The following is a 13,724-nucleotide window of genomic DNA, read 5'->3' as shown; positions in this document are numbered from 1 at the left end:
GAGGGTGTGGGTTCGAATCCGGTCCGGGGCATGCACCTCCAACTTTCCAGTTGTGTGCATTTTAAGAAATTAAATATCACGTGTCTCAATCGGTGAAGGAAAACATCGTGAGGAAACCTGCATACCAGAGAATTATCTTAATTCTCTGCGTGTGTGAAGTCTGCCAATCTGAGAGGAGTCTCTCTCTCATTCTGAGAGGAGACTCGAGCTCAGCAGTGAGCCGAATATGGGTTGATGACGACGACGACGAAATTAAATATCATGTGTCTAAAACGGTGAAGGAAAAACATCGCGAGGAAACCTGCATACCTAAGAAATTTCTCAATTCTCTACGTGTGTGAAATCTGCCAATCCGCATTGGACGTGGAGGACTAACCCCTCTCATTCTGAGAGGAGACTCGTTCTCATCAGTGAGCCGAATATGGGTTGATAATGTATACTTACAAATTCATCAAGCATATCATGGAGTCTTCGTACGGGATCCTTCCCCCTCTTCGGTCTCACCAGAACGTATAAAGTGTCAATATCACCACATGACCTCAACAGCTTTTCAATTAATACTAAAACAAGTGAGAAAGATATTGTGAAAACTTGCCTCGAGAAGGTGCACCTGATAGTAAGTCAGAACATAGAACGCTAAAGATAGATAGTATAGAGAGAGTTAATTATCTTAGCATTCCATGTATTAACCGTGCGAGTGTCGGGTCCTTTATGCTAGACAGAAAATCTCCGAGCAGTAGTGCAGAGTTAAGAAATTACTTTAAAACCGCTCAATACTCCACTTCTTATATTGGGATTTTTGCCTTTGTTCATATAAAAAATGTAGACATCTATACTAATATTATAAAGAGAAAAGATTTGATTGTTGTTTGTTTGCATTATAGGCTCTGAAACTACTGAACCGATTTGAAAAATTCTTTCACTGTTGGAATCTACAATATCCCCGACCTGCTATAGGCTATATTTTATGCCCGTATTCCTACGGGAACGCGAACCACGCGGGTAAAATCACGCAGCTTCTGCTAGTCTTCTTATAAAATGAAAAAAATAAACACGAACAACAAACGGTATTTAATACTAAAATGATATGGAAAATATAAAAAAAAAGTGTTTCAAATCTGCAACTTATTAGTCTATTACCGAAATGATCTCCAATTAATATTTAAGTTATCAAAAATTCACTCATTCATAACAAAATCGTTTAAAAAATTGTGTTATTGTTACTTATTGTTTCTTAGGTGTGACGTCACAATTTAAAAAATATGATTCCGGCCAGGATCGAACTGGCGGCCTTCTGCGTGTAAAGCAGATGTGATAACCACTACACCACGGAACCCGTTGATGTGTGTGTTAAAAATTTGATAAAGGAAAAAACAAAATATTTTGACCTTATTTATGTGATCTAATTTTTATAACTGGTAAAGCCAGATAGAAGCCGGATTTATATTTGTCTAACGTGTCGTGTCGTGACGCATCAAAACAGAATCGGTATCATAAATTTTGTATGGCAAAGATTACAGTTACATATCGTGATGGCTTCTGATGTGTCGTGTCGCATACAAAATATATGATACCGATTCTGTTCTGATGGGTCACGACACGACACGTCAGACAAATATAATTCCGCCTTTAAGTATATGTATCTATAATCTATTCATCGAGTTTACACAGAAATCTATCAACACAATTATGCCTCTCTGTCCGAGAGTTACATATTTGTTCTTAATATTAATATCTTAATATAAATCATAATATTCTTATTCCATCCAGGGCAAGATATAGGGAAAACGGAGTGTGGATAGGAAGAAAAACATCCTGACTGAGAAAGCCATCGTCAGCGGATCAACAAAAGCACTCGATCACTGTTCAGAGCTGAGATAAGATACTGTTACTGCTTATTTCGAGCTTACTCAAGAATCAAGTCTTGCTACTCAGATATGCTACTTGCTGCGCGGGCGGAAGGGGGCGTGCTTTTAGCGCGTCTGAACAGGTTTGCTTATTGAGTATGCTAGTCGATCAGCATTGTTATTCTGTATTCTCTTCACCTTCATCTCTCCCTGTCTAACACGATACTATAGACAGAGAGCGATAGATACAAATTAGCATGTGTAATTGGAATGTTTGAGAATGCTTATTCAGGAGCATACTTAAAAATAGCATGCTTATTGCTAGCAAATGTAAACTGATGATAAGCATGCTCGTATGGAGCGTTTTTAGCATGCTATTTTAGAGCATGTACAAACATGTAACAGTACCTTTATGTCTAAAATTCAAGTTGCCAAATTGTTCACCTTCATTAAAAACGGCACTTGAATAAAATCCTACTTTCCGTTTGAAGATAAAAGGTAGTTGTCTCCAAGCATGTTTTCAACTTTGAGATCCAATTTGAACACATAAATAACTTTTTAAATACAGGTTTGATATTCTTGGTTAGAATTTTTTCTTTTTCTGATTGTAATTACTATCGGGGTCATCTTATAGCGCCCGAGGGCAGAAGCAGAAGTAATGGGAGGAACGACTCTTTAACAACGCCTCCTCTGAGACTCGTATATGGCTTCGGATTTTGAAGTTCTGGGATCGAGTTTTGGGTCCGTTCACCTTTCCTTCTTATAAGAAACTAGCTGACGCCGCGCGATTTCACCCGCGTGGTTCCCGTTCCCGTAGGAATATGGGGAGAATATATAGCCTATAGCCTTCTTCAATAAATGGGCTATATAAAACTGAAAGAATTTTTCAAATCGGACCAGTAGTTCCTGAGATTAGCGCGTTCAATCAAACAAACAAACAAACTCTTCAGCTTTATAATATTAGGATAGATTCCTAGTTTTCAACCCGGAGCATACCACTGCGCCACGGAGGCCGTCAAAGCTATATTAGTGTGGTGGCTAAAAGCTAAAAGTTCAGCCTATGGTCCTACCATAGGAAATACGTTGGCCATTTATAGAGTTTGGACTGTGGTGCTTATATGGTATACTGTAGCAGAGGTTTTGAGGTATTTCTGTTTATTACAGGCTCTAAAATGAAACAACGTTAGATTGATATAGTCATTTATTTTTACACTAAACAGTCACCTTGAATAAATAATACATTTATTACAGAGTACTAGAGGCATTAGAGCAGCACCTTCTCTATAACGCGACTCGCCTTCAAGCTTATCCTGCCATCTGTGGGGGAAAACACAAATTAAAACAGATCGACATATTTGGCAATCCGAACCAAAAAGCTTATAAAACCGAAAAACAAGCAAAAACACACCTATCCATGCCATGCTTACCTTGAGCTGATGCTGTGGCATTAAATTTAACGGGCTCCTCAATTCCTCGGAAAATTATAGCAAATACATCGTGTCATGAGCTTATATTATATACTAGCGGACGCCCGCAACTTCGTCCGCCCTTAGACCTCTTTAATCCAGCCCTTACAGTAGTATCGCTGTAAAAATGGAGTAACTTCTCCCGTTTTCCCAACATTTCCCTTCACTGCTGTGCTCCTATTGATCGTAGCGGGATGAAAAGTATACTATAACCTGCCCAGGAGTATGAAGAATAATTGTACCAAGTTTCGTTAAAATTCAGTTTTAGTTTTTGTTTCTATAACAAACATACAGACAGACAGACAGACAGACAGACAAAGATTTTACTGATTGCATTTTTGGCACCAGTATCGATCACTAATCACCCCCTGATAGTAATTTTGGAAATATATTTCCTGTACAGAATTGACCTCTCTACAGATTTATTATAGCTATTAATATACCTAATATAAGAACTAGCAGAAGCCTGCGACTCCGTTCGACTTTTTATCCCAGTCTGTCTGTCCTCTCCAAGTGAACTTTTTTCAAGGAATATTTTCCGTAAAATAGGTAGGTATTTTTACGAAAACGGCATCAACACGAGTGAACCTCAAGCACAGCTAATTACGAGTAATTGACAGATATTTTCCAAAAACAATAAGGTTTTATACCTACAAGGAAAATCTAACATTGTTTATAATCTTCCAATATATAATAACACCATATGACCCCGGTAAAAAACATCTATTATATTAATTGACGCATAGGAGCTAATAATACAGCAAGCATAAAAAAGCGACATACGAAAATAACACACACTTAAGCACTTACCTCAGATATAAAAAAAAATGGATTAAAAAAACAACTCAGACACGAAAAAAACACACCATGCAATCACTCGAAGCTTGAACCAAACATACGCACATCAAATTCACAAAAAAAAATATTAAGGTCAATGTACTATCAAACGTTCGTGACCTCTGTGTCGCAGTTGCAAACGACTTGCTATACAACCGTGAGGTCTTCAATTCGATGCTTATTCAATTATAGAATTTATATTTTTTTATATTGGTTTCATTGTGATACCTACGGAACTCTACTTTGTGTAGATAACCCGCATCAAGGTATTACATGTACCTTGTACAATTTCATATTTGCTGACGCTAACATATAGCCTACAAATATAACTAATGCCAAAAAATTTAACCGAATAATTTCACCGCGGCTAGTTGCCTCCACTGGTGACAGAAGGGCTGGCTCATTTTTTGCGCAAATGATCAGCTTTTCTGTCCAGCGCGGAAATACAGCCAGTATTATTGCCACCATTCCACGTGGACATAATTTGTATAGTTATTAGGATATGTTAGCTTCAGTTCCTTATTGTATTCTTTCTCAATAAAAAAAAACTAAGGGCAACGTTAAAATCCGCAATCCATTTGTGCAGTTATCGAACGTGTGTACGAAAAGGAGACTTTTTTTGGCCCAGCATGTCGCAGAAAACAAATAAATTATGAAAATATGGGGGGTTGAATTTTAAAAAATTTGAATCACATTATATTTTGAATCACCATAACAAATTTTTAAATCTGTAACTTTAAAAATGAAGGACTTTCCATACAAACTTTCAACCCCTATTTCACCCCTTCCTTATTTTAAACCGTGCAAAATTTCGTTTGAATTCATTCAGTAGTTTCAGCGTGATGCCCCAATAACAAAAAAAACACGGACAGACAGACAAAAAATCGATATATATCGATATATCTATATCTATATATCTATATCTAGATAAATAGATATAGATTGGGCCCCATAAATGTATTAAAAATGGTTTTTGGACCAACTATTGTTGACGTTCGATAAACTGCACAAACCGTCTGCGCAGCAGGTTGCGATTGTGCTGTTTTATCGAAGCTGTGGACAGGCATTGCCAATAATAATTAAAGCACCTTATTCGTAAGTGAAGTGAAGGAATGTGTTCAGTGGAAGTTCCCACATAACTAGATTTTCTGGTCTAAGAAATGAAGTACCTATGTTTTCAAAGAATTTACTTGTTAGACTTCATTCAAGATTGTGGGACAAGAAAATGAATACTTTTTTTTTATTCTTGACAAGTTAGCCCTTGACTACAATCTCACCTGATGGTAAGTGATGATGTAGTCTAAGATGGAAGCGGGCTAACTTGTTAGGAGGATACTTAAATAACTAATGTTTTCGTTTATTTGTAATGAATTGTAGAAATAAAAATTTGGTATACGTAACTATGTAGGTATATAAATAATTAAATTACATACACATTGAATTATTTAGGCCTATGTTAATTTCCTAACACCTACCACTGATTATGAGATCAGATTACGCTGAGCTAAGATATTTTGGATCTGACATTGAATTTGTCGTAAAGTTTGAATCGGAAGGTCATTACAAATAATATACTAGCCAAATAAACGACTATATGCAAATAAATACTACGCAGCATGTTATTAGGATCAAGATAAACTCTGTTGATATAAATCATAAAACCGATCCACAAAGCAATCAAAAGTACCTACTACTAAGTTAACAAGGTTATAGAACGAACGAATTTATGTATGGAGTAGTACAGTAAGAATCGCATCATTAAAATTCTTTAAACAAAAAAAACACAAAGCAGTCAAATAACACGTTAATCTTCAGAACGCTTAGAAACTTTACCGTTAGTTCACCTCTGATTGAACCTTTGCGTCAATAAGTCTTAATAAATCTTAAAGTCACTGCAAAAAAATCTCAATCACCGTACCCAAAACTTCGCAACAAAGACACTTTAAAACTCAAAAAAACACACACATATTTCAAGCTAATATAGAACCTTACCTTCAAGCTCCATTCGTTGGTCCTTGAGTTAATTATAAATATATAACAAGGCGCCGTGGAGCCTTGATAGCCCAGTGGATATGACCTCTGCTTCCGGGTTCGAATCCAGGTCGGAGCATGCAACTTTTCAGTTGAGTGCATTTTAAGAAATTAAATATCACGTGTCTCAAACGATCAAAGTAAAACATCGTGAGGAAACCTGCATACCAGAAAATTTTCTTAATTCTCTGCATGTGTGATGTGTCTGCCAATCCACATTGGGCCAGCGTGGTGGACTATTGGCCCCTCTCATTCTGAGAGGAAACTCGAGCTCAGCAGTGAGCCGAATATGGGTTGAAATGATGATGATTATAAAATAACAAGAAAGTTTCACAGCAAGAAAAAACACTCACCTTTACCCAAAAACCCGGTACCACCCGTCAAAAACACACACTGATCCTTGTAAAACCTCTGAATGTCGGTTCTAGCAGCTTTACCCTTAGTTAGCCTCTGTTTCTCTGCCTCCTTCGCATCTACCAGATCCTCCTGAGCGTAGTAGTCGTCCAGCTGGTTGGCCGAGACGAACTCGTGGTCTTCGGAGTAGTCGAGGATTGGCGCCGTCGCGTTCATGGCTTGGTTGTCTTCGGACGAGTGGACCTTGTTTTCTAAATCCTGTACAAAAAAATTTACATTAAGTTTTGAAACCTTCAAAATGCATGCATGCCTTTTGTTAGCATGACGACGACGTTCAAATGAATCATTATAAAAAGGAAGAAACTGATTATTTACGAGTACGTTCGGATTGACTATACCCCATTCTATTCTATTATGAAGGCGAAAGTTTGTACGAATGTTTATTACTCTTTCACGTAAAATCTATTAAATGAATTTGGCAGACAATTGACAATTTATATCGTGATTAAACTAATTTTATACATAGGCATCTGGCTTCCACGGTATTTCCAAATAAAATGTATGAAAACTACAGGAAATATGCCTTTAGCGGCGTTTTGTGGTTGTGGCCGGTGCCCCGTGTGTGGGAGCCTTAACTTTATGTTAATCGTATTCATATAGATTTTCACAAATGACTTTACTACAGTCGACTAAAGGTTCAGCTCAATTTATCAAAGCCCGTTTTTAATAAGCTCTTATTTTTTCAATACAACTTTTTTGTCCGTGAACCGATTTAAAAAAAACAATAGTAAAAACTGCAATCAACTTCGGTCAGGCGTTTTTGAGTTTAGCGTATGCAAACAAAAATATAAGAGAACAAACAGATATAGAGATTAAAATTCTAAAAACTAATTTTTTGGATTTAATACTATTTCATGTCTCGTATTACCATTGAATCTAAAATAGGAAACCTAAATATAAATTGATTTTTTTTTTAATATTTTATGTATTAACATAGTTCGTTTACGATTTTATTATATGTATGGATTACATTGGAGTAACGTAGTTAAGTTGCAAAATAAACCATGCGGTTTATTTAGATTTAATAACGACCTTGGCCTTTATGTTTATATAACGCCTTGGAGAATAACTCGCCTCGGTTCCGGTCGTTATCACTCAATTAAACTTGACAGCAACGTGATGAGTGTAATAGAGCATACCCCATTTCTTTTGAGATACATTTTTCGTAAATGCATATACATAGCTTACACCGCGCGGTTTCACTAGCGTGGTTCCAGTTCCCGTAGGAATACGGGGATAATATATAATAGCTTATATCCTTCCTCAATAAATGGGCTATCTAACACTGAAAGAATTTTTCAAATCGGACCAGTAGTTACTGAGATTTGCGCATTCAAACAAACAAACAATCTCAAAATAATATTAGAATAGATATAATAACTAAGCCCTCTTCGCACGAGGGACAAATGCATTCCCAAGTTCACACGACAGCTTTTTTAAAACATGAGGCCTTTTTTCGAGCAGTGTTGCATATTAAATTTTGGGGGTTGGATATAGATCTTCATTTAACTTCATACTATATTTGAACGCTTTTTTAACGTCCGTTAAAAAAACTTTCGTGCGAATGAGGGGTAACGGATGAAGCCAAGCTTCATCACCAATTCGCATTGAACAACTGTATCAAATTAACTGTACACAGTTCAAATAAAGAATTATAATTAATTAAGTGCAAAAATGGCCGATCTAAAAAACATTGTACAACTTTGCCTATAAACACTACGCAAAGAATGTAAGGAACACCTCCTACAAGGGTGAAAATGCAGAGCTGCTCTGCTCTCTAACAAAAGAACTCTTTATAGTGTTTACTGACACATTCAATCGAGTTTTCTGTTCACACACATATTGATTACTGAGCACAAAGAAACACCATGTATTTCGGGATTCCCCATCATACCTTGCTATAATCAAGAGCCTTCCAGTTATTCATATTATTATTTCAAGTCTACACGAGACTTATTAGACAATCCCGACCAAGTACGATTTTGACTTGTGCACCGACGGTTCCGTACAGTACAACATAATCAATGAAAACATCAAAAATTGATAAATAACGAAAAAAATATATAGTGTAAAAGTTAAGTCAAATTACAGATTTCTATATTAATTGCCTTTGACCTAAGCCACGGACAGGCGAATACAAGTAAGTTTTATGTGGACTACGAAACCCTAAGAATCGGCTAAGTGCGAGTCGGACGCACGTATGAAGGTTTCCGCACCAGTTTCTAAAAAACTGCTGTTTGTTGTATAGGAAATATTTATTTTATTGCGTTTTATTTAGTATTTATTGATAAAGCGGCAACATAAATACATTATCTGTAAAAATTTCAACTATATGTATCAGTAACCAATTCATCAGATGCCTGGTGATCGAACAGATGCTCAGCGGAGTCTAAGCATTAGGGTCCTGTTTTATTCTATGAGTACGGAACCCTAAAGAGGATCTTGACAGGTAGACACAGACAGACTGACTGGCAACAAAGCAATCCCATTAATGTTCAGTTTTATTTTTAATTATCGGACGAAATGAAACAGAACTCTAAAAAATGCTTATTACGATCAATTGGCCTTCGGATGGTCACTCACAGTCGCAATCGGAATCAAGATGTGAATCAAAACCTGTATCAGGTTTCCGCGAGTATTTTTAAGTTAAACAAACAACCTTTAAGATAGGTAATATCGGGCAAGACTAAATTAGTCCACGTTAAAAAAGAACAAGTAGGTTGGTATAGTTTCCGGGTAGATTCCTTTAAGAATAGTAAATTTAATTAATTATACCAACTGCCAACGCCATTACAATCTATACTAACCTGGACTGTTTGCGTGTTTGTATACTATTTGTTTGTTTAAATGCGCAAGTCTCCGAAAATGTTTGAACCTGTCAGCTTAAAAAAATCTTTTTATATGAGAGTGTAGTTATATGTGTATATACATACCTATAAATGCGAAATGTCATTCATCACGAAATCTCGAAAACCAAAGATGTACGAAGATGAATTTTGGCATAGTAGTAGGTACCCGGTAGGATCGGATTTTGCGATAGGGCCGAATTAAGGAATTTTGGCATAGTAGTAGGTAACCGGAAGGATCGGATTTTGCGATAGGGCCGAATTAAGAAGGTCTAAGGGTGGACAACGTCGCGGGGATTCCCTTGTACTCGTATATACGATAGGATACGAATATGTTTTTTAATTTAGCCTTTAGTGGTATTTTTATATTTTTTTATTAAGAATTTTTTAAGCATTGTTAATAAGCTATCATGTCATGTCATTTATGAACATGTGCTAAACAACTTTCAGCCTTCATTTAAATTAAAGTAAGTATGTCAGGCTTCTGTACTACTAGGAATATCTTATTGAAGCTCAGACCAATCATTGTATAGGACCTGCCTCGCAAGACGTTACTTTTCTGTCAAAGTATATGATCAACGATCTAATGCGATTATAAAATCTATCTCTATAGAATCAATGTTAAATAGTTTGTTTGACGGCCTCCGTGGCGCAGTGGTATGCGCGGTGGATTTACAAAACGGAGGTCCTGGGTTCGATCCCCGGCTGGGCAGATTGAGATTTTCTTAATTTGTCCAGGTCTGGCTGGTGGGAGGCTTCGGCCGTGGCTAGTTACCACCCTACCGGCAAAGACGTACCGCCAAGCGATTTAGCGTTCCGGTACGATGCCGTGTAGAAACCGAAAGGGGTGTGGATTTTCATCCTCCTCCTAACAAGTTAGCCCGCTTCCATCTTAGACTGCATCATCACTTACCATCAGGTGAGATTGTAGTCAAGGGCTAACTTGTAAAGAATAAAAAAAAATAAAAAAAAAAAAGTTCTAATCGTGTTAATCGGTTAAAGAGCTCCGTAAAAATACCTTTTTATGTAATTGAATTATGTAAAAAACGGGAAAAAACTTCTAATTTAGTATAAAATATATACCAAATCTAAGCTCGTTTTCTTCAGAAAATGACAGACAATTTTGTTCGTGACTATGAGTGCGATACAGGTCCTTCTATAATTGGTCTGAGTATTGAAGCATTGCAAATTGCATTATTATTACTTTATATTACACTAGTGGATGCCCGCGACTTCGTCCGCGTGAAAATCGGTGTAATTTAAACCCCTATTTCATATATTGATTATCAAGTAATTCACTTTGATAAGGATTTAAGTTTAGTTGTATAAATAATGACGTAAACGTTAGTAGGTATATGATTTAAATAATTTATTAAATTACAAAACGTACTATATCTGCTGATATATAGAATATAGATATATGGTGTCGCGGACTTTTTTGTAGAACTTTTAATGATACAGAAAGCTCCCATACATTGATTTAAATTATACGCAATGGTTAAGGCAGCAAATAAGTCTGTAAGAGGAGTTTCAGTTCGACCTGTAAAACTGCGTTCGAGAAAAACTGTGATAACTCAGTAATTATATACGATACAAATATAAAATATAGCCTATAGCACTCTCCGATATTTTTTTTAATTGGTCCAGTAGTCCCAAAAATAACCCCTTACAAAGAATTTTTACAAACTTACAAACTTTACCTCTTTATAATATTAGTATAGATTACATCATTATTTGCACTCGAAAGAAAGATATCTTAGGTGCAATAATTATACTAGCATTCGTGCATAATGTGTTTAGGTTACCTACTCATGAATTATTTACTCAAGTATTTCAAGCTATTCACTGTCTTTGACGTATGTTAGTTGACATATAATATAAGAAATTATTATTCTATGTAACAAATGTCCTCCTGTTCCTACTGACAACCCTTCGTGGGTATCATACAGATGACATTTCTAAGTTGATTTGATTTTTAATTTAATTGGTAATTAAGACCAAATTAGTGAACAGGCTAGCTCGGACAGACGACAGTTATCAATATATATAAATAAAATGACAGTGTCTGTCTGTGTTTAAACTTCAAAATAATTGTAATTTTTCAAGTGCGGCTACAAATCATAATCAAGTTTTATAAAATTTTGGTATGTCTATCTGTCTGTTTTTCCTTATTTTTATTGAGTGAAAAAATGAATTTCCACGCACACGAAGTCGCTGGCGTCCGCTAGTTGATACATAAGAGAACAAATATTTACTTATTGCAAATCTCTTTAACGCATACGGATTGTTTATTTTAAACATACTTCACCTGATCACACCTGGTACCTACCAGTTTATTTTTTTAACAAACTGCCTCGTCAGTCAAAATTTATTGTGGCAAAAGTTTTTTTTTTTTTATTCTTTACAAGTTACCCTTGACTACAATCTCACCTGATGGTAAGTGATGATGCAGTTTAAGATGGAAGCGAGCTAACTTGTTAGGAGGAGGATAAAAATCCACACCCCTTTCGGTTTCTACACGGCATCGTACCGGAACGCTAATCGCTTGGCGGTACGTCTTTGCCGGTAGGGTGGTAACTAGCCACGGCCAAAGCCTCCCGCCAGCCAGACCTGGACCAATTAAGAAAACCTCAATCGGTCCGGCCGGGGATCGAACCCAGGACCTCCGTCTTGTAAGTCCACTGCGCATACCACTGCGCCACGGAGGCCATCCGTTTTTGTTAAATTAATTAAATTAATTGTGGCAAAATTCACTTATTCTGTAGCAGAATTATTTTACCTCTGCGTTTAAGTACAGGATTAGATATTGGTCCGGTACATTCAGAGAAAATTGACTGTGACAGACAGACATTCGGATGTGAGCGAGAGATATTAAAAGGGTTCCGTTTTTGTACATACTCATACGTACGTTTGGAAGTTAAAAAAAACAGTATTTTTGGTGTATGCAGGCAAAATTTATCTTAGCCCGGAGCGGCGACATTGCTGGATCAGGCCCTTATTACAGCTCAAAGTTGGGAAGTTGGGAATACCCCCATGCCTTGATGAGAACGTTTAGCCGTCGGCTCCGGTCCACTTAATTGTACTACTACGCTATTATCTACTCCTCTGAATGACAAGGCTTATCCTTTTTCATCATCATCATCATCATCTTCATATCAGCCGATGGATGTCCACTGCAGGACATAGCCCTTTTGTAGGGACTTCCAAACATCACGATACTGAGCCACCTGCATCCAGCGAATCCCTGCGACTCGCTTGATGTCGTCAGTCCACCTGGTGGTCTACCAACACTGCGCTTTTTATTCTTTTTATGTACTTAAATATAAATAATTTATAAAGTAAAATATTTATTTTTGCACAATACGCTGGTGCTATTACCTCACTTATAAACTCGACAAAACATCAGCCCTTAAACTTGTCATTCAAGAATCTTTATACTTATTTGTATAATTGATCAATTAAGTTTTATGATTTTTTTTAATTATTTATTTCGAGCCGTTAGGAATCAGTCGGGATGATAGAGAGACCTGATGGATTGTCGCTGGTTCCCTAAGAAATGGGGCGGGCCCTAATGTGGGACGCTACATGCGTCGACACATTAGCACCTTGTCATATCAGGGAGACAGAATCAAGACCGGGAGCCGCAGCAGAAAAAGCTGAAACCGGTAAGTGGCTCAAGTATGCCTCTCTGACAGAGAGTTACATATTTGTACCTTTTGCCGTGGAGACCCTTGGGCCATGGAGTCGCAGTGCCAAAAAAATTTTCCGTACCATTTCACCGCGGCTTGTTGCCTCGACTGGTGACAGAAGGGCTGGCTCATTTTTTGCGCAAAGGATCAGCCTGGCTGTCCAGCGCGGAAATGCAGCCAGTATTCTTGCCACCATTCCACGTGGGCATGATTTGTATAGTTATTAGGATAAGTTAGCTTAAGTTCCTTATTGTATTCTTTCTCAATATAAAAAAAAAAAATTTAAAGATACCAGAAGAACTTTGAAATACATGAATGACATAAATCACGTCAACTGAAGTGAGGAAATGTTGATAAATTGAATACTTTTTGTGTTTCGCACGATACAAATATAGAGATATCGTCAGTTCATCGCAGTAGAAGCGACATTTCAAGTTGGGACTTTTATTTATTTTCATCTACTTGATGACCTCTGCAGATAGAGGAACCAGGAAGAATATGGTTAATGGTTATATTTCGTTAAAATATATTACAAGATTTCTTCTTTAAGTAATTAATAAAACAAGAAATATTACCTGCGTGTGTTACTTTATT

The 13,724-nt window shown here is 36.8% G+C and overlaps 1 protein-coding gene and 1 non-coding gene across 2 annotated transcripts in view; both read right to left on the bottom strand.

The window, feature by feature from the left end:
- LOC112047735 (fatty acyl-CoA reductase wat) overlaps positions 1-13,724 on the bottom strand; it is a 50,398-nt gene that overhangs the window by 11,279 nt on the left and 25,395 nt on the right. The window contains exons 3-4 of the mRNA XM_024084950.2: positions 6,535-6,793; positions 445-560 (exon numbers count right to left, since the gene is read on the bottom strand). Coding sequence (XP_023940718.1) covers positions 445-560; positions 6,535-6,793 — 375 coding nt within the window. The remainder of the gene's footprint in view (positions 1-444; positions 561-6,534; positions 6,794-13,724) is intronic.
- Positions 1,264-1,336, bottom strand: Trnav-uac (transfer RNA valine (anticodon UAC)). Its single transcript has one exon. It is a non-coding gene; the product is annotated as a tRNA-Val (tRNA).

This window comes from Bicyclus anynana, chromosome 8 (assembly GCF_947172395.1).
Source record: "Bicyclus anynana chromosome 8, ilBicAnyn1.1, whole genome shotgun sequence".
Classification (NCBI taxonomy): domain Eukaryota; kingdom Metazoa; phylum Arthropoda; class Insecta; order Lepidoptera; family Nymphalidae; genus Bicyclus; species Bicyclus anynana.
Note: the sequence above shows the minus strand (reverse complement) of the source record. Positions and strands in the feature narration are given on the sequence as shown.